Here is a 21,429-nt window from a genome sequence, read left to right as displayed (position 1 = left end):
ATCTCTTGGTCAAGATCCCCTCTCAGATTATATTACAGAACTAACTGGCCTTTGCATAACAATTACTTTCACGTTGATAAAGTATTACATAACCAAATTAACTTAACCATAGGTGTCAATTTTGAGGTATATATTAAATTCTCGAAAGCCGACAATGTTGAATATGACATTGTCGACACGAGAATAGCGAAACTGCAGAACATCGAAGAGGTAAACAGAAATCTCCGTAAGGGGAGATTTCCATTTACTTAAATGTAGTGCAGTCTCGGAGTTGGTATATTTAAGCAGCAGGGGGGGGTGCAGGGGGGCTTGGCCCCTGCCTACACCATTTTTTTTTTTGTTTTTTTAATTTTTTTTTCGAAACATTCAATGTTTTAACAGTTCAATCACTAAGGGTGGACCTTTAGTGATTCAAACTGTTAAATATTCGATGTTCCAATATAGACCCCAATTTTGCACCTGCCCAAGACACTTTTGAGTGTAAACACATTACTCTTAGAATTAATGCAAAACTATGCAGTAGGTTACTACAGCTATACAGGTGAACTTATTTACAGCACAACAGGTGTCCACCTCATACTGGTCGATTCTTTGCAAGTTAACCATTTAGATGTTACTGTAACTGAAGAAAAAGGTACTAAGTTACAAACCAAATTATACTGTAAACCAACAGCCACATTAGTCCAACTCCATGAAAAATGTCATCAGAAAAAGAACACCTTTTGTCACTTTTGCTCTACAGTACATTTGTGTGCACCTGCAGCGGTTGTAGTAGTAGATCTGAGAATGCTAAAACCACTGCCACAAAGTTTATCAGAAATTATAGTAGATATTTTGTTATATCAGCTAACTGGAAAACTGTTATTCAAAACAGGAAGACCTGCTTGGACACAAGACACAGTCTGGTTATTATACTAACGTATTGAAATAAAACAGTAAGCAGTGGTACTAAAAGTGGCTGTGCACATTCATAGTAAGCATCTGTTGGCATCAATTAAAAAAAATACTACTGCATACAGATCCACATCTAAAAGAGAAATGGGTTTTTACAGTCAAAAAAAGAAGTAAAGGAGAAATGCTAATAAAAAGCCACTTTATGAAACCAGATGAAAACTCTGACAGCTATTTTATAGTGTAAAAGCATCAGCCTTTATGATACATGCTGTTTGTCCTTGCATACCTGTTACAGTACCTTCAAAAGATTTAATGGTGTACATTTTACTTATGTGTATCATTTTTCTGTAATTCTGTTCAGGTTGTTTATATCTTGATGTACGTTGTAACCTTTTCAACAGCGGAAACCCCAAGACAATAAAATGTTAGACTGCAACAGCACATCAGGAATACAAAGAACAAACAAGCAAGCTCTACTGTTAATCACTTGGATGTTGTACATGGCACCTCTGTTGTTTCCTCCAATGACAACAATTCTTGAACGAGTTTATGTTAACAGAGGAGATATTAGCATCAAGGCTGTGTCATAATTTAAGAACTCTTTTAGGATACTGAAATTTAGTACTTTTTGAGTGCTGCAGGAATTAATCAGGAATGCAACCAGAAAGCATCTCATTTGATTTAGTAAGCTAACCATGCACCTTTCCTTGGTTGTTCAATTGCTTTTTTTTATAATTTAAATACACAGACATAAGGCTCTAGTCAATGTGCCAGGAGAATTGAAAGGTATTTTAATAAACTTCTCAAATGCCATTTTTTTATGTCATTTTACTATTCTGAAGTTTGCTTCTATAAGAAAAGTGAATCTCCAGAATTTCTATTACTGTATAGTGGATAACTACTCAAAAATAAAAAGCTGCTCAAGCCCTTAAAGCGATAAACTAAGAAGACATCATCTGAAAGGCAAAAAATACGTTTGGCTCTTTTCCTAAAAGCAAATGAGCTCTGTGATAGCAGTGAAGAAACTGGACTGTGCTGGGGTTGGGGTGCAGGGCTTGTTCAGATAAGCAAATGAGCTCTGTGATAGCAGTGAAGAAACTGGACTGTGCTGGGGTTGGGGTGCAGGGCTTGTTCAGATCATCCTATTTTTATGAGATGGCTGAAGTCACATCAGGCACACTTGTTTACATTGACAAGAATGTGGCTTCTAACAGGAGCTGCTTAGGAATTCTTGAGCTAAGGTGTCACCAAGTGACTGGATATCTGTTCCACATACATGTCCAGTTGACTGAGAAAGTCCCCTGAACTGTCAAAACATAGATTTGTATAAATAATGGTGTCACTTGAAGCCTTTTTAGAGGTGCAGAATGGAAAAATAGCACACACCTATTAGCTATCTCAGTATTTAAGTTGTTTCCTTCTAAATGGCTCAGTGTACACAGCTATGCATTTAATAAAGTAAATATTTCAAATGTCTATATCTTACTCCAGTCTTAAGAAGCCAAGACAATTATTCTGCATGCCAGCAACCAACCACATTTTGAACCCCCACCCCACAAACTACTAATCCTAAATCAAAGCTAGAAGCACTGGAATCTGAAAGGAGAAATTTCTGTGGTTCACAACCTATAATTATTAATTAAAATTCTAGGGTAATGTGCCAAACACCAAGTAAAACCACTGGGTGATACTCAACCACATGAACTCAGTCAGCAAAGACAGGAAGAAAAATCTGTACCTACTTCAAGGAACAAGAACATTATAACAGAAAGAAATAAAAACTAAATTCATTGTAATTTAATTACTTAACCCACATATTAAGTGGCATTCACATTAGTAAGGTTCTTGAACTTCCACAAGCAGGCTCACCAGACAATAATGTCAGTTAAAATTAAAATTAGCTGTCACCCCACAGACTGCACATTAACATAAAAGGGAAAACTGATACTTCTCTGTTAAGGTGTCTACTTTTGCTTTTCACAGACAGGCCCAAAGTAACAACCTGATACAAAGAATTAATGCTGTGTTTGGTAAGAGGCAGAAGAGTAAAGGTGGACCTGGATTTAAAAACTTCAGCATCCACCAGATGAGACAGCAGATGGCATTACCAAACTGTATGTCATGGTTTGGTCCAACGACATGAAAAAACAGACCACATGTCTTATTTTCTGTAAAATAACCACTTTATTTCCAATATTTAGAAGTTTAAAACAATCCTAAGGAAACAGAACAAAAGGTAATGCTGAAGTTAAACTTTGAACATGCATTTCCACTATATTCTCTGGACAGTGACACCACCAAATATTAGCCCACCTATCAAAAAGCTCTCGTAAAATAATTCTAAATACAGATTTGACTCAAAATATTTTACAGCAAAATGTACACTTCCCCACATACATGCACTCCTACAAAAACATTTTTTCTTTAGTGAAAAATACAATTAACAGTTATATCTAAATAAAATAAATGGATACCAAAATGCTCATTTTTAGTAGATTAAAATGATCATATTAGTGTGCATTACCAAGACACATTACTAGAAACAAGGAAAGTGTTATTTGATGGAAATATACGGGAAAAAGGACATGTAGAATATGATACGTGCAAAGGAATCCAGCAACCTAGGCACTAAGCAGAGCGTCCAGATTAGCAGGCAAACTTATTCATAAGCTGAAGCCATTCTAAGCAGGGGCTGGGAGGTAGAGACAAAGCAAAGCAAAGAGGCCAACCTATCAGAGAAGGACTAGAGATCGAAGTGCTCGAATCAGAACGTGCAATTTTACTTCCTGGATGATGAACTAGGAAAACAAAAGTACAACAGCAAAACAGCTTCAGATGAACAAAATACTGAGAAAAGCAGAATTAAGCATGGCAAAGCTCAGAAAAGTAGAGATAAATGAATACTCACTGCATCAGTAGATTCTTATGACATACTTGTCTAGAAGCAACCGGATATTAACTACTTAATTTACCAGTATCCTGGCTTTTTGCTCTTAATATGTTCACGGTGACCAACATAAGCAGTCACCTACACTGGTGCACCCATGAAAAATGCGATTCCTCCATATGGTTTCAATTATTTTCCAAATAATCATAACTACTGCAGCACATTTGACCAACCATGCCCTGTTGGTCTTTTTTGCAAAGAAAAGAATGAGGATTACAGATAAATTTGCAAGCTTCTTTAGCATTTCTTGAAGTTTTCAATACTTTTCTTGAAACAGCAATGGAAATGACTCAATGTGCAAGTACTTGTATCAATAACTAGTTAACTTAAATAGCTTCCAAAACAGAATTTTCATTGGGGGGGGGGGGGTTCAAGCATTTGGCACCTACACCCCCACCTTACAACTCCATGATCACAATGACTCTCAGAAAGAACAAAATGCATTTTATAGTGCAATTTTCAGTTCTATTTTCTCTCTCTCTATTACTGTAATCCCAACACACAGGGTTATTACTACATTTATTTAATGGAATCTACTTTCCGGAAAAATACAGTCAAGCAAATTAAAATCAAGCATAAGTCGTAAAAGCAAGTGCACTTATTACTCGCTTACAAGGCAGTGTAGGAGATTTAAGTTTACCCTTTTATAATGAAATTGTACATGTTTAAGATGAAAAGTATTGATCCAATAATCCAGCAATGAGGTAACAAACACGGCCAAACGGAGCACACCAAAACTTTAATCAAATAAAATAAAAATGTGAGAGCTTTCGCATCTATCCAAGACACTTCATCAGATATATCAAATAAACTAGTAACAGTGGGTTAAATACAGTCAGAAAATGTTGCAATCAGTCAATTAACCAATCACATCAAAAAGCAGTGTAAAATTGATTCAACTACTACATACATCAAACTAAATTACTCTTATATAATACATAAGAACATATACAAAAACCAATATAAAAACTGTATATCTAATCTAGTTTAAAAATACAGCAGCATACACTGAAATATTGAATAAATAAAAGATGAAAAAATTAGTAAAGCATTAACACATTTACATGGTGCATTAAATATAGTAAAAAAAAAACGTGGAAGGTGTGACGACCGTACCCTGGCCCAGCAATCAAGGAGCCTCAATCCACTAACACCAGGGAGGTCGTCTCCTAGAAGAGGAAAGGATAACTAATACACACAGTAAAGTACAATTTCCCTTAAGTGCACACAGAGATCACAGTCAGTCTGGGGCTGGCTGCTCCCTTGCTCATCAGGTCCCCAGTAAGACTCCCCACTGGCACAGCTTTAGGGTCCAGGTCTCAGCCTAACTGGGCAAGTTAAAACCTGCAGTACCCTCTATGTCCAACCAATGCTTCGTGTCCCAGCACAAGTATCTGACAATGCACACACACTTTGAGAAGTATTTATACAACTTCACAGACACTCCTGGGAAAGGCTGACACCGATTCTCCAACTGTGCCCCTTTACCCAGTCTATATGGTAGTAATTACTGCCACCACCCAGTTAATAATATCAGATACTAAAAGGCCCATAAAAGGGTGTCCAATTATTACTGTGCAATATTAATATCCAATAGTAATGTGACTATACAGTCTAAGGCTTATTGGAAGGGCTTAGACAGTAAACTCTATAAATATATAATGTACTCTAAAGCATACTTCTCTACACAAACCAGCCCCAGGTAGAAGGTTTTAAAAATATTTAATAATAAATAATTAAAACACATGACATAATTACACCACAGAGATACCCAAGAGTTCACAGATCACACAGAAACTTACAATAATACATAAAATAATACTTAAAATAATATCAGGGAAGCGTCCGTGGTCACCATGGCTACTGGAGGGGTAATATAAATGGTCGACCTACTGTCACCTGGTGGCTGTTCAACCACCAGAGAAGGTCTCTCTTGCAAGCATCTGCCAACAGAATCTTGAATGACATCGGGAACTGTTGGTAGGACCATTGGGTGAAAAGCAACCATTGGAGTATCCGCATGTGCATCCAGCCCAGAGGTACTGCTATGAGGAAGCTGCCATTGTGCCTAAGAGTTTTAAAACCTGAGAGGCAGGTACTTTCTTTTCTTGTAACAAGCATGACACCTGATTTCTTAGAGAGGTGACTCTTTCTAGAGGTAATTTGACCAGGGCGGTGGTGGCGTCTAGGTCTGCTCTGATAAATGAGATATGTTGCGATGGTAATAAAGCAGATTTTTCTAAATTTATGGTTATTCCTAACAGAGAACAGAGATTGATCGTATGATCCCTGGACTGAATGAGTTGATGCCTGGTGGTGGTGGATAAGAGCCAGTCGTCCCGATACGGAAACACCCGGAATCCTAGACACCTCAGGTGAGCCGTAACTACTGCCATACATTTGGTGAACACTCTGGGGGCTGTAGTGAGACCAAAGGGCAGAGCTCGAAATTCGTAATGACTGGCCCCCAGCCAGAAACGCAGGTGATCTCTGGATGGTCTGGCCATTTTGATGTGGTAGTATGCATCCTTCAGATCTAAACAGCACATCCAATCGCCCGTTCCCAGGAACGGGAGTATCGACTGAAGCGTGACCATCCGGAACTTCTCCTTCTTTATGAATGTATTGAGTTTGCTGAGGTCTAAAATGGGCCTTCAGTCCCCTGTTATCTTTGGAACTAAAAACAATCTGGAGTAAGTTACGGATCCTATCTGGTCCGCAAGGACTGGCAGGATGACTTTTTTTCTAGCAGATTTTGGATTTCTGTGACTGCCTGATTCTTCAGACTGGGGAATACTGGTAGAAAAACAGACAGATATACATAAAAAGTAAACTTAGCTGTAGAAAATATTTCTTAATAAACCTTCACTGGCCCGAGCACACTGAAGACTTCCGAAACTTAGCAGCGGCAAACTAGATCTGAGGGTTAGTCAGAGAGCATCATGGGATAGGTACTGTGCCTCGAGCTACTGAAAGATCTTGAGCTTGGAAAACGGCTGACTCAGAGCCGTACCCACATGTAAGAACAAACGGCGAGACTGAACAACTTCACATTACCTAATTAATCTTTACTAGCTTTAACTATTCCTACAAGACATCACAGTGCTAAAAACTTACATGTGAGCATAAGCAGAGTGTTGATAAGTTAGATGTCCAGATCAAAATGCTTCAGGTCTCTTGTGAGAAATAGTATTTAAACATTACTAACAAACATGTCTCTAAGGCCCTCCCCAAAATTACATCATTTTTGACACTTGAGTTTTCCCAGTATTCATATTGCATCATCTTAACACCTGGTCTGAGTTCTCAGGCCACAAACTGCATTATTTAGCAATCTAACACCTGCACAGAAACTTACAATAGAAGACATTTCACATGTATATACTAACAGAAACTAAAGCAATAAAGCACCCTCCACATCTAAATTCTAGTTATAAACTTTAGCCTTAAAACAATGGGCATGAAATCTTCATCCAGCCACCCTCGGGCCAAATTCTAACATGAAAGAATACAACATGCTTCACTGGGCCTGTAGAGTGCAATGTTGTCACATACTTTGCAGTTCCACATTTCACAGTGTTTTCTTACATTTAAAAACACATGCCTGTATTTTACATTTATTTATACAGTTGATAAAATTATATATCAAACTCTATTTGACTAGGCTGGCAGCCTTTTCCCATCTCTCCCCAATCGTCACATCCCCCCCCCCCCGGGAACTCAAGCAAGTTTTTCAAGTGCCCCTTGAGAAACGTTGCTTGAGAGTGTCAAGTCTATCTGGGTGTACCTCACCCCATTCCCTGTCTTGAGAGCCCATTTGCATTGGCATTGCTACTCCCACTGCGATGCTGCACTGACATATCATATGCTTGCAACCCCAGACTCCATCTTAGCAACTTGGTTGTGATCTGTCATCACAGTGAATTTTCTTCCATACAGATAAGGCTGAAGTTTTTGTAGTGCCCACACTATGGCTAGACATTCCTTTTCTACCACTGCATAGCATTCCTTCCTGCATTGGAGCATACGACTGAGGTAAACCACTGGGTGCTCTTCTCCCTCTGAAGAAATCTGGCTAAGCACAGCCCCCACCCCCATAGTTTGAAGCATCCACCTGCACAACAAATTCTTTGCTATAGTCTGGACTGGCTAACACAGGGGGTCCTCCCAAAGCTTCCTTAAGCTTCTAAAATGCCTGCTCACATGCTGAGGTCCACACTACCTTATCTGGCCTGTTCTTCCTTGTCAGGTCTGTGAGGGGAGCAGCTATGGTACTATAATTGGGAACAAACTTTCTGTAGTACCCTGCTGTCCCTAAGAATGCCCTCACCTGCTTTTTGGTAAGAGGTGCAGGCCATGCCTGAATAGCTTCCACTTTGGCAAGTTCTGGCCTTATCTTACCACTCCCCACTCTATGTCCTAGGTAAGAGACCTCTGCCATACCCACCTTACATTTGCTCGGCTTAATGGTCAACCCTGCCCTCTGTAGTCTGCCCAGCACCTCCCTGACATGCTGAAGGTGCTCTTGCCAGGAATGGCTGTAGATAGTAATATCATCCATGTAAGCAAGGGCAAACTCTCTTGCTCCTACTAAGATATGATCTACCAGCCTTTGGAAAGTCACTGGAGCATTCTTCATCCCAAAGGGCATCTTTGTGAACTCATACAAGTCAAAAGGAGTCACAAAGGCTAACTTATCTCTAAGACTGGGAGTCAAGGGCACCTACCAGTAACCCTTGGTAAGATCAATGGTTGTAAGATACTTAGCCCCACCCAGTTGTTCTAGGGCCTCATCTGTCCTAGGCATGGGGTAAGCATCTGACTCTGTGTGATTATTTAATTTCCTGTAATCCACACAGAACCTGTTGCTGCCATCCTTCTTTGGCGCCAACACCACTGGCGAGGCCCAGGGACTGTTGGACTCTTGAATCACCCTTAGTTCCAACATCTCCTGTATCTCTTCCCTCAGAGTCTGTTTGACTCTCTCAGGCACCCTATAAGGGGCCTGCCTGATAGGCCTTTGGGGTCCTGTATCCACCTGGTGCTGCACCAGGTGGGTGCTCCCTGGTTTCCTGGTGAACATGTCCCCAAACTCCTGCAACACTGCTTGGATTTCTCGAACCTGGGTAGGAGATAGCTGCTGGGAAATTGCTACCCCTTCCACGGAAGTGTCAGCCCAAGCCTCACTGAGATCAGTCCCCAGATCTCCCTCAGACTCCTCCTGCAATCCACTGCAAATGCTCAGCACAAGGGCCTCCCTATCATGGTAGGGTTTCATCATGTTAACATGCTACAATTTGTGCCCCTGCCGTCTGTCTAGCACTTCCACCATATAGTTAACATCACATACCTTTCTTACCACCTTGCAGGGTCCCTCCCAAGCTGCTTGCAACTTGTTGTGTCTGACAGGAATGAGAACCATCACCTGCTGCCCTACAGCATACTCTCTAGCTCGAGCATTCCTGTCATACCACACCTTTTTCTGTTGTTGGGCTTCTGCCAGGTTCTCCTGGGCCAGGCCCATGAGTTCCCTGAGCCTTGTCCTGAGGTTCATGACATATGCCACAACAGACTCCTTGTGAGACTCACACTCAACTTCCCACTCATCTCGAATTAAATCTAGAAGTCCCCTCACCCTATGTCCATACAGCAACTCAAAGGGTGAAAAACCTGTGGATTCCTGGGGAACTTCTCTGTAAGCAAACAGATGGGGCAAATATTTGTCCCAATCCCTCTTAAACTGATCTGCAAATGCCTGTAGCATGGACTTGATTGTAGAGTTTAATCTCTCAATAAGACCATTAGTCTGGGGATGGTAGGGGGTGGTCTTCATGTGCTTCACCCTACAGGACTTCCACAGACAAGCCAGCAGGTCTGACATAAAATTGGCACCTCTGTCATAGTATTTCCTTTGGAAAACTTACCCTGCTGAAAATCTCTAGCAAAGCATTTGCCACCTTCTCAGCCTCAATGGAGAAAAAAGCCACTGCCTCAGGGTATCGTGTAGCATAATCTACAATCACTAGGATATACTTTTTCGCTGTGGAACTTGGGGTACTCAGAGGACCCACAATATCCATAGCTACCCTCTGAAATGGCTCCTCTATCACAGGCAGAGGCATCAAAAGAGCTCTCACCTTGCCTACCTTTTGGCACTGCTCACAGGTCCTGCAGTACCCTGTTACATCTCTGGAAATTCCAGGCCAATAGAAATTTTGCACAGCACACGTCTTTGAACGTTTTTACGCCCATATGACCTGCAAAGGGAATATCATGGGCCATGGCTAGAAGCGCCAGACGGTAAGCTCTAGGCACCATCAACTGCTGTACTCTCTCACCTTCTAGCCCTCCATCAGGGGTCCACTCTCTGTACAGTAACCCTTTGTTCCGGTATACAGATTCCCCCTTCCCTTGAGAATCAGGTGCCTCCCTAGCTACCTGCCTCAGGCCTTGCAATGTAGGGTCTGAGAGCTGAGCCTGTCTCAAGTCTCTCCTTGTAACCCTTCCCAGCTCCCCTTCCACTGGGAGTCTGGGATCCTCTGACAACGGTGCCCGTCAGCCTGGGTACTACTACTCACTTCTACCTTTGCAGTTACCCTGCAAAGGGAAAGTACAGTTTTGTACCTACCATAAATGTAGATGTCCGAACTGGATAGCATCTGCAGTCATAACAAGTGGGTTGTCCTGTCGTCAGGCAGCCCTGCAGTCGGCCGGATTCCAAAGTCCGGGTCCGGCTTCGGCTGATGTCGCACTCCACCCGACGTCATCTCTGTTGGCCTCCGGGTATAAAAGCATCAGCCGACGCCATTTTCCTCAGTGTTTCTTGCCCCAGATGCCAGTAGCCCTCTTGCAGGCTAAAATTTGGATAGATGCCAATGTTTCCAAATACATAGAGGTAAACACAACAATAAGCATATATGTACATATATACAAACAAATACACCATAAAAGACTCCCCCCCAACAGCTAGCTATTAGGAGGGTAAACACCCTAGGAGTACCACAGAGGGGAAGGAGGGAGGGTAATCCTGACTGCAGATGCTATCCAGTTCGGACATCTACATTTATGGTAGGTACAAAACTGTACTATGTCCTTCATGGATGCATCTGCAGTCATAACAAATGGGTAGAATACCATAGCCAACTAGGGGAGGAGGATAAAAGTAGATTATGGTGTGTTTAGGATCCCTTGCAGTACAGCAGTGGCAAACCCTGCTCGGGATCTGGAATATAGAGGCAAATTATAATGCTTGGCAAATGTATGCACGGAGGTCCAAGTAGCCGCCTCAATAATGTCTTTGGTTGCCACTCCTCGTAAGAAGGCTGTGGTAGTGGCTGTTGCCCTTGTAGAATGAGGTCTTATGTTCTGTGGAATTGGTTTTCCATGGAAGGAGTAACAGTATCGAATGCAATTTCCGATCCATTTGGAGATTGTCTGTTTGGAAATAGCTTTTCCTTCCCTTCCTGTTGCATAGGCTACAAAAAGTTGGTCAGTCTTTCTGCTATTTTTGTTCTGTCCAAGTAGTAGCGTAGCTGCCTATGTACATCCAAGGTATGCAGTATTCTTTCCCCTCTGTTTTGTGGGTTGGGAAAGAAGGTAGGTAGGTGGATTGCCTGGTTTAAAGACACTCTGGATACCACCTTGGGCATAAATGTAGGATTAGTCCTCATGGACACTCTATCTTGGTGGAAGATTAGGAAGGGTTGCACTGCCATTAAGGCCTGTAGTTCTGAAACCCTCCTTGCTGAAGTAATTGCCAGTAGGAAAGCAGTTTTCCATGACAGGTGTTGTAGGTCTGCTGTTGCTGCTGGTTCAAAGGGTGATAGTGTCAGCTTTTCTAGCACAAAGTTTAAATCCCAAGCTGGTAATGGTGGTTTCCTTGGAGGTTTTACATTCTTGATTCCTCTGAGGAACTGCCTGAGCAAAGGGTGCGAAAAACAGGTGGATCAAAGCTGTATTCTGCTGAAATAGCTGATGCATGTATCTTGATGGAGGAGTAGGACAGGCCTGAATGAAGAAGTTCGGCCAGATACTCCAGAATGTTAGGCATATCTATGTTTGACACATCTTTTCCTCTTTCCGTACTCCAAATGACAAACCTTTTCCATTTTCCAGCATAGTTCCTTCTTGTTGAAGGTCTGCGTGCTTCAAGAATAATGTCTTTAACTCTTTGGGAAAGTTCTGGGTTAGCTGCTGCTATGTGATGTTCCATGCAGTCAGTTGCAGCGTTTTTAGGTTTGGATGTATGATGCTGTAGTTGTTCTGAGTTAACATCAAAGGCATCAGGGTATTGGCCACATATTGTTCGAGACATGCTCTTCAGTAGTGGGTACCAGTGTTGTCTTGGCCAGTTTGGAGCTATCAGGATTATCCTTGGACGTTCTTCCTTGATTTTTAGTAGTACCTTGTGTATCAAAGGAAGAGGTGGGAATGCATATGCTGTTAGGCCTTTCCAGTTGAAGGAGAGTGAGTCCACCTTCCATGCTAGTGGGTGGAATGTCCTTGTGCAGAATTTTTGAGCTGGTGATTGAGAGGTGATGCGAATAGGTCTATCTGTGGCATTCCCCATTTCTTTGAGATGGTCTTGAAGATGTCCGGTGCAGCTTCCATTCGTGGGCATCCGAAGTGGTTCTGCTTAATATGTCTGCTAGAGTATTGTCTTTTCCGGTACAAATATTGCCTGTAACTGAATGTTGTAGCTGAGTGCCAGGGTCCACAGCTCCAAGGTCATTCTGCATAGGGGTATGAATGAGTGCCTCCCTGTTTGTTGATGTACCACATGACTGTGGTGTTGTCTGTCCTTATCATCAACTGGCCCTCTTTGAGAAATGGTTTGAACTTTTGGATTGCCAGTTTTACTGCCAGCATTTCTTTTAGATTGATGTGCAGATGAAGTTGATCCTGTGTCCACAATCCTTGCACGCATTTGTCCAGCATGTGGGCCCCCATCCTAGGTCTGAAGCGTCTGTTGTGATGGTCTGGCTTGGTTGACATTTGCGAAAGGGTAGGCCTGGGTTTGACTGGCATGCCTGAGCCCACCATAGGAACTCCTGTTTTAAGCATGGAATTAGTGGAATTTCTGTTTCTAGACTGTGTCTGTGCTGGGACCATAAATTCTTTAGGTACCACTGTAGTTTCCTCATATGTAGTCTGGCAAATGGGACCAAGATTATGCATGATGCCATGAAGCCCAAGGCCTGCAGAACTTTTCTTGCTGTTAACTTGTTCAGTTTTGTTAGTGCCAAGAAGTAAAGAGGAAGTTCTTTTTGTTTTTCTGTAGTCAGGAATGCCATTTGTTGTACTGTGTCCAATTCCGTGCCCAAGAATGTCCTTGTTTGGGATGGTATCAGCCTTGACTTTTGTAAATTGACTGTGTATCCCAGTCCTTGTAGCAAGTAAATGACCCTTTGTAAATCTGTTGTCAGCTTGCTTTTGTTGTCCCCTTGTAGCAGGCAGTCGTCCAGGTATGGGTAAATTTGAATTCCTGTAGTCTGCAATGGGCGATTACTGATGCCAGGCATTTTGTGAATACTCTGGGCGCAGTAGATAAGCCAAAGGGCAATGCTGAGAATTGATAGTGCTCTGATCCTGCAAGAAATCTGAGGTATCTTCTGCAGATTGGTCGAATGGGGACGTGCAGGTATGCCTCCTTGAGATCTAGAGTTACCAGCCAAGACTCCTTGCCCAGCATGGGAAGAAGTTGCTGTAGGGTCAGCATTTTGAATTTTGGGACAATGATGTATGTATTTAAGGTGGACAGGTCGAGAATTGGTCTCCAACTTTTTCCTTTCTTGGAACTAGGAACAGTCTGGAATAGAACCCTTTCCTTGTTCTGCTGTTGGCACTCTTTCCACAGCTCTCATGTTTGCTAACTCCATTATCTGGCGTAGAGCCTCTGTTTTTGATTTGGAGGTAGATTTGGCATTCCTCTTTGACTGGTAAAGTGTGGAAGTGAAACCGGTAACCTTGATCTATGGTTTGTAAAATCCACTTGTCTTTTGTTATGTAGTGCCAGTTCTTTGAAAATAAGGTTAACTTTCCGCCTAGAGGAGCTGCTATTTGTTCCCTGGTAGGCGGACTTAGGATTAAGTCACTGTGGTTGTGCTGATGTAGTGGCAGTGGCTGTGTCTGTGCCTCTGTTGTTACCTTGCCACTGTCGTCCTCTGCAGGCACCTCCTCTGGATTGGTTTCTGCCTCTGGAACGTCTATTCCTGCCCCTTTGAAATTTTGTGGAGTCAGGAAAGGACCAATTTTTGGCAGGCCAGTTCCTGCTAAACCTTCGGGGTTGAACCTGCAAGAAATCTTTAACAGTTTGAACAGATTTTGCCTTTTCTTCCATTTTCTTCATAACCTGCTGGGCAGGTGTACCAAACAAACTTGTCTTGTCCATAGGAGCATCTAGCAACTTAGCTTTAACATGATCCGGTAAAGCTTGTTCCTTTAGCCATGCATGCCTTCTTATCACTGTGCCTGTCATGGCTGATCTAAATGAAGCCTCCAGTGCATCATAGCCACATTTTAAGGAATGGTTGCTAACCTGTTGTATGTTATTTACCATCTCTAATACATATTTCTTATCAAGAGATTCATCAGTGGTTAGTTTTTAGTTAACTGATCAAGCATAAACTCTTGGTATTGTATCATGTGAAACTGACAGTTTAAAGCTCTAGCTGAGAGAGTAGCTGAAGTGTAGACCTTTTACCCCATCTGTCTAATGACCTTGCTTCCCTTTCAGAAGGAATAGGGTTTTTAGCTGTGGTCGCGGCTACAGCCTTGGGACCCTGGGATATAGTTTCTGGGTCTGCAAGTGGGGCCTTGTAAAGGTGGTGATGAGTATCTGGCACCCTGTAAAATCTGTCTGGTTTGGCAGGGGCTGGGGGTAAAGAATCTGGAGCGGAGCAAACATCATTGAAAGCATCATCCACCACAGAGAGAACAGGAGGTATAGCTAAGGGCCTGTGCTGTGGGAGGTGCAGAAAGGTTCTAAGTCTTTTTCTGGAGTCTGAAAAATCCTGTGGCTGCCATTGGAACTGTTCTCGCATGGCATGCAAGGTTTCCCCAAAGGAGAATTCTTCTGGTGGGGAAGCAGCTGGAATGGATTCTTCAGCATCAGAATCTTCAAAATTGGAGAAGGGAGCCTCTGGCTGGTCAGTTATGTCTGATTCATCAGCAGAATCATCAGAAGACACTGGCTCAGGGGGCTCTGCCCTAGGTCTCTTCTCTGGGGGCTGAGAGGCCATGTCTGGGTGAGATTGAGATCCTCTAATTAAAGAAATTAAATCTTCTGCCAAAGAAAGCATTTGAGAACTAGAAGAGGGCCTGGATGAGGGGGGTTTAACAGGCACTGTTTTAGTAGTCTTGGCTGCTTTAGCCCTGGCGAAGGCCTTAATGGACATGACTGCTGGAGGCCTAGCAGCACCACGTGCTGGGGTAGAGACATCCAAGGGGATGGTGTCTGATAAGTCAACCACCGTAGTGGGTAAAATTTCTGAGGTCGATTCAAGAGTTGTAGCAGGGGCCTCAGTTGTAAGAATAGGTTCAGCTGTATTTTGATCAGTTTTCTCGGTTTCAGCCGAAACCGAGACACTCATGTTTGCTTTACCGTGGTTTCGCGCGAAACCGCGGACCGCGAGTGTCGGTCTTTATCTTTGCGTTTTTTGGTAGATTGGGTAGTCGGAGGATCCGACGGCATAATGTACGCAAAATCAGAACCGAAAAACTGTTCTGCAAACTCCGACCGACGCCTAAGCGTTCGTCGGTTGAAGGAGGCACAGGCCGAACAGGCTGCTACGTCGTGGGCTGGGCCTAAACAAGGCAGACAGTAAGAGTGGAAATCTTTATGAGGTATTTGTTTCCCACAGGTTAAACAATTGTTAACTTTTTCTGACATCGGCTGAGGCAAGAAAGAGTCCCCAACGGGGTACTTAGCTTTAGAAGTCTTCGTAGTATTCGGTAGAAGTAATCTCTGGATCCGACCGACCGGCACTTGCGAACAGCTTCTGCTTCGGGCGCCACGCGGCAAGAAAGACTGAGGAAAATGGCGTCGGCTGATGCTTTTATACCCGGAGGCCAACAGAGATGACGTCGGGTGGAGTGCGACATCAGCCGAAGCCGGACCCGGACTTTGGAATCCGGCCGACTGCAGGGCTGCCTGACGACAGGACAACCCACTTGTTATGACTGCAGATGCATCCATGAAGGACATCATGAGTACACACAAGCAGCTGTGGCTCACATTCAGTCTCACTACTACAGCGTAGCTCACTCCCTGAAGTAACCATCTCAGCAGTCCTGGCTGCAAGTATGCAGTCTGTCTGGGTCTCCCCCAGGCTACCAGACCCACATGCTTGCCTTCTAGCCTCACTGCATTTAACTTCATAAGTACATGGTACTGCCTCATCCAAATCCTTCCCTCTCAAGACATCTGCAGGATGGCAGTTCCATACCCCAGTTGTCTCAAGACAACCTACTATTGGCATTTTGCCTTTCCCACTTACTGGCTCTCTCACCTTTGGTTCCCCACCTTGCCTCCGTGGACATCTGTATGCCACATGGCCCCACTGGTTGCATTCAAAACATTCAACCCTAGCTCCTGGATGTGTACCTGGACAAGTGGCTTCCCCTGTTACTGGCAGATTCTGTTGGTGCAGTCTGTGCTGCCCACTATGGGTTCCTTTAGTCGCATAAGCAGTACTGGGGGGGGTCCCTTTCCTGTGCAGGGCTGCCTTGCTTGCTAGGTACAGGTCTCCCTTCTCCCCCAACTCCTCTGAAGTAGCACACTGTTTATCAGCTAACTAGATCCTCATATCTTCAGGCAAAGTGCTAAAGGCTTGTTCCTTTACCAAAAGGTCTGCCAGCCCTTCAAAAGTGGAGACCTGACATCCACTCACCCAGCTATGAAAATAAGTGCTCAGTTCAACAACATATTCACATACATTTTCATCTGCCTTGCGGCTATGCTCGCAAAACTTTTTCCTATACATTTCAGGTGTTAGCTTAAAACATTCTAACAAATGTCTTTGTACAGCAGTATAATCTAAACAGTCAGTGTCATGCATTTTTGCTAAAGAGTGTTACAGCTTTACCATGGTGTAAGGGGGTCAGGAACCATACCCAGAGCCCTTGGTCAACTTTATACTGTTTACATACCCGTTCAAACATATGAATGAAGCTATCAAAATTATCCCCCTCTTTAAACTGTGGAAGAAATTTATTGACCTTTTGTGCTTCAGGGGTCCAGTTACTCCCTTCCCCATTACCTCCAAGACTCTGGCGAAGAGTCAGCATGTCCCTCTCATGCCTTCTCTGACGTTCTTGTTCTTCAGCTTCTAGGCTCCTCATTCTCTCGGCTGCTTCCAGTTCCATACACCTGGCCTCCAACTCAAGTCTCTTTAGCTCCAGCTGGATTTTTAAGTCCACTGCAGAAAGGTTGAGCTGTCCATTCTCCGAGAATATTGTATCTCCACTGTCAGTCTGATTATCCTGCACGCTGCTGTTTTCTGATGCAGTTGTAACCAAGGCTGCAATCAGGTCTGCCTTAGTCAGGTTTCCATGCACCAGCCCCCTAGCTTGGCACATCTCCGTCAGCTGGCTCCTTGTCAGCTTTCCATACTCTTCTGCTAACATGCTGCCTGCTCACCCTGACTAACACTAAGCTAACAAAATAAATAAACAATTGTGATCTGAACTCTTGGTATACAATGTGTGGCTGTTTTAGAGTACAAAACACTTTTAGAGAGCACTCTACATAAGCTACAGGAATTCGCTCTACCCACACCACTACAAGCCAATTAGTATGTGAAGTAGATCGAACCACTGCCAAATACTTGTGACGACCGTGCCCTGGCCCAGCAATCAAGGAGCCTCAATCCTCACCACTAACACCAGGGAGGTCATCTCCTAGAAGAGGAAAAGATAACTAATACACACAGTAAAGTACAATTTCCCTTAAGTGCACACACAGATTACAGTCAGTCTGGGGCTGGCTGCTCCCTTGCTCACCAGGTCCCCAATAAGACTCCCCACTGGCACAGCTATAGGGTCCAGGACTCGGCCTTACTGGGCAAGCTAAAACCTCCAGTACCCTCTCTGTCCAACCAGTGCTTTGTATCCCTGCCCAAGTAGCTGACACAACACACACACACACACTTTGAGATAAATATTTATGCAACTTCACAGACACTCCTGGGAAAGGCTGACACAGATTCTCCAAATGTGCCTCTTTACCCAGACTATACGGTAGTAATTACTGCCACCACCCAGTTAATAATATCAGCTACTAAAAGGCCCTTAAAAGGGTGTACAATTACTGTGCAATATTAATATCCAATGGTAATGTCACTACACAGTCTAAGGCTTATTGGAAGGGCTTAAGACAGTAAACTCTATAAATATATAATGTACTCTAAAGCATACTTCTCTACACAAACCAGCCACAGGTAGAAGGTTTTAAAAATATTTAATAATAAATAATTAAAACACAAGACATAACTACTACACCACAGAGATATCCAAGAGTTCACAGATCACACAGAAACTTAAAATAATACAGCAGGACAGGCCTGGTTTAAAAGAAAAATACCTAATTAATCTTTACTAGCTTTAACTATTCCTACAAGATATTACAGTGCTAAAAACTTACATGTGAGCATAAGCAGAGTGCTGCTAAGTTAGATGTCCAGATCAAAATGCTTCAGGTCTCTTGTGAGAAATAGTATTTAAATATTACTAACAAACATGTCTCTAAGGCCCTCCCAAAATTACACAATTTTTGACACACAGGTTTTCCCAGTATTCATATTGCATCATCTTAACATCTGGTCTGAGTTCTCAAGCCACAAACTGCACTATTTAGCAATCTAACACCTGCACAGAAACTTACAACAATAAAAGACATTTCACATGTATATATTAACATAAACTAAAGCAATAAAGCACCTTCCACATCTAAATTCTAGTCATAAACTTTAGCCTTAAAACAATGGGCATGAAATCTTCATCCAGCCGCCCTCGGGCCAAATTCTAACATGAAAGGATACAACATGCTTCACTGGGCCTGTAGAGTGCAATGTTGTCACATATTTTGCAGTTCCACATTTCACAGTGTTTTCTTACATTTAAAAACACAAGCCTGTATTTTACATTTATTTATACAGTTGACAGAATTATATAACAAATTCTATTTGACTGGGCTGGCAGCCTTTGCCCATCTCTCCCCAATCTACACAGGACGACACATCAGCAATGGATGCCAATAAAAACAACTAATAAAGCACTCTGTATCACTCACAATAAGCAACCTAGAGACAAAACAAAACGTATGTATTTTAACATAATATAATGTACTATCCGATGCTTGTATTCCACGTGGGAGAATATTATAAATGAACGATAAAAAGAAGTTATGTCTTACCATAACATTCCATCTGTGTTGTTCATCTTCACCAATCCTTGACAGGGAGTTAGACCAATGGTAGCACAGGTTGAGAGGAAGAAGAAATATGTCCCGACAGGGACAGCACAGACTGAGAAACCCGAACGGATAATGCCTTCTCCATAATCTGGAAGGCATGTCCCCCCCCATACAGGGATGGGAGCCTGGAACGTAATAGACTGTTTTGGAACGGGAGTCACACCCAACACCGAGGAGACCGGACCAGGAACCTGGGTCTTTACTACAAAGACCGAGGCACCGAGAGGCATAGATGGTTCAGAAGGAACCAAAGAGAGTCCCGACCCCGGGAGGTCTCTGGTGCTGAAGGCTCGGAGATACTCACGATAGTTGTCGAAACTGAAGATGAAAAAGCTATCAGAACAGAATCAGTCAGAGCCGAAAGTGTCGGGATTGAAAGCTCCATAGGCTCATGTAGAGTTGGTGGAGGAGGATGGGGGGGGGGGTCATAGGATGTACAGTTTTGACGCCAAACTGGCTTGGAACCAAAAGTAATCCTCTCGCCACAAGTAGCTTATCCGCTAGCCTCATATCAGCTTCCGAAAGACTCTTAGTCGACCTCACCGATGCTGTGGAGTGAGATCTAGATGATCTCACTTCCACAAATGGGGCATCTCTGAAATGGTCCACACAAGAGGAATAAGAAGTTCTTAGGAGCACAGGCAGCTCCAGTATCTTCAGTACCGTTTGATCTGTTGGTACCAATGTGGAGGCGGCTGTCTGCTCTGAAACCAATTTTGTTGGTGTAGACAGGTCCTCCGGTGCCGATGAACTCTTCGGTACCGAGGAAATTTTTTGAGATTTTTTTAGTCTGTTCCAAAGCACTCAGAACCAAGGAAGACCTTTTCTTCATACCATGGGAGGAAGAAGTTCCTGTATCACTAGTTTTCTCCTTGGAACCAGAAATGGCCTTGTCAAATGAGATTTCAAAAGTCCTTTTAAAATAAGTTTGTTCTTCCTTACCATCAATGTACGGGAGGAGAACCCATGACAAATCATGCAATTTTTTGGCAGGTAAATCTTGCCAAGACAATAAACACAAAGTGTGCCCATCTGAATTGGGCATTTTACCCTCATTTCCTACATCTCTTGAATCCTGAGGTGGCCTTTGAAGGTTCTGAGGGAGATTCTTTTTGGTCTACCATTATCAGCAATGAGATAAGAAAGGACAGAAGGAAAGATATATATTTTTTTAAATAAAGGAAGAAAAGGAAAATAATACCAACTATGGTATTAAGAGATAGCTCAATGGTATAAATATAAGGAGAACTTACCAACTATGGTAAGGGACAGATTACCAATGGTAATAGTAAGAAGGAAATTACATAGAAGGACGGAGGAGTTGGTAGAAGTACTAATAAAGATAGAAAAGGTAAAGAGTTAAAGAAGAAATTGAAAACTCTTACAATTTAACTGACAAAGCTCGAGAGATGGAACGAACACGTCTGGTCTGCGAAGTGGCAAATTTCCTAATCATCTATGAGGCTCATAGCACATGCAGCTGAAGGGATGACCAGGGCAGTGGGTTCAGGTACAGTCATTAGAAGGCACTCCTGGATGCACTTGTGCAACTTTGCGAAGCCATTTAAAGCATCATTAGTCAATGCTCCTTTTGACAGATCTACCCTTTTTGGCCCAAAGGTTAAAGATATGCGTTTATATCCCATCATCAAAAGCCGAAAACACAGAACACCATTTAATCGACTTGTGCAACTTTGCAAAGCCATTTAAAGCATCATTAGTCAATGCTCCTTTTGACAGATCTACCCTTTTTGGCCCAAAGGTTAAAGATATGCATTTATATCCCATCATCGAAAGCCGAAAACACAGAACACCATTTAATCAAACCTAAATAATCTAAAGCACACAATATCGAACATTCACAACAGCAAAGTTTTTCCCAGGGAAAAAATTTGCTATTCCGAAACACATTCACACAACACAGGCACACCAAAAAAACAGCAATCCACACACTTACACTTAAAATCATACATCTAACCCTACACTAAACTATACAAACACTACTATCTATCCACTTACCTTAACCCAACCCTAACCTTAAGGTCCATCACTATCGCACACTCACCTTACCCGCACCTTAACCCTAGCTCACTTAACATGCCCCTAACCCTAAACT

The 21,429-nt window shown here is 42.8% G+C and overlaps 1 protein-coding gene across 1 annotated transcript in view; it reads right to left on the bottom strand.

The window, feature by feature from the left end:
* Positions 1–21,429, bottom strand: part of LOC122792184 (microtubule-actin cross-linking factor 1-like) — a gene marked incomplete in the record, with an annotated part of 3,579,694 nt that overhangs the window by 141,787 nt on the left and 3,416,478 nt on the right. The window contains 1 exon segment of the mRNA XM_044059907.1: positions 3,624–3,692. Within this exon segment, the coding sequence (XP_043915842.1) occupies positions 3,624–3,692 (69 nt within the window).

Source organism: Protopterus annectens, chromosome 1.part2, assembly GCF_019279795.1.
Source record: "Protopterus annectens isolate FY-2018-M chromosome 1.part2, PAN1.0, whole genome shotgun sequence".
In the NCBI taxonomy this organism is placed as follows: Eukaryota; Metazoa; Chordata; order Ceratodontiformes; family Protopteridae; genus Protopterus; species Protopterus annectens.
This window is presented reverse-complemented; position numbering and strand designations above follow the sequence as displayed.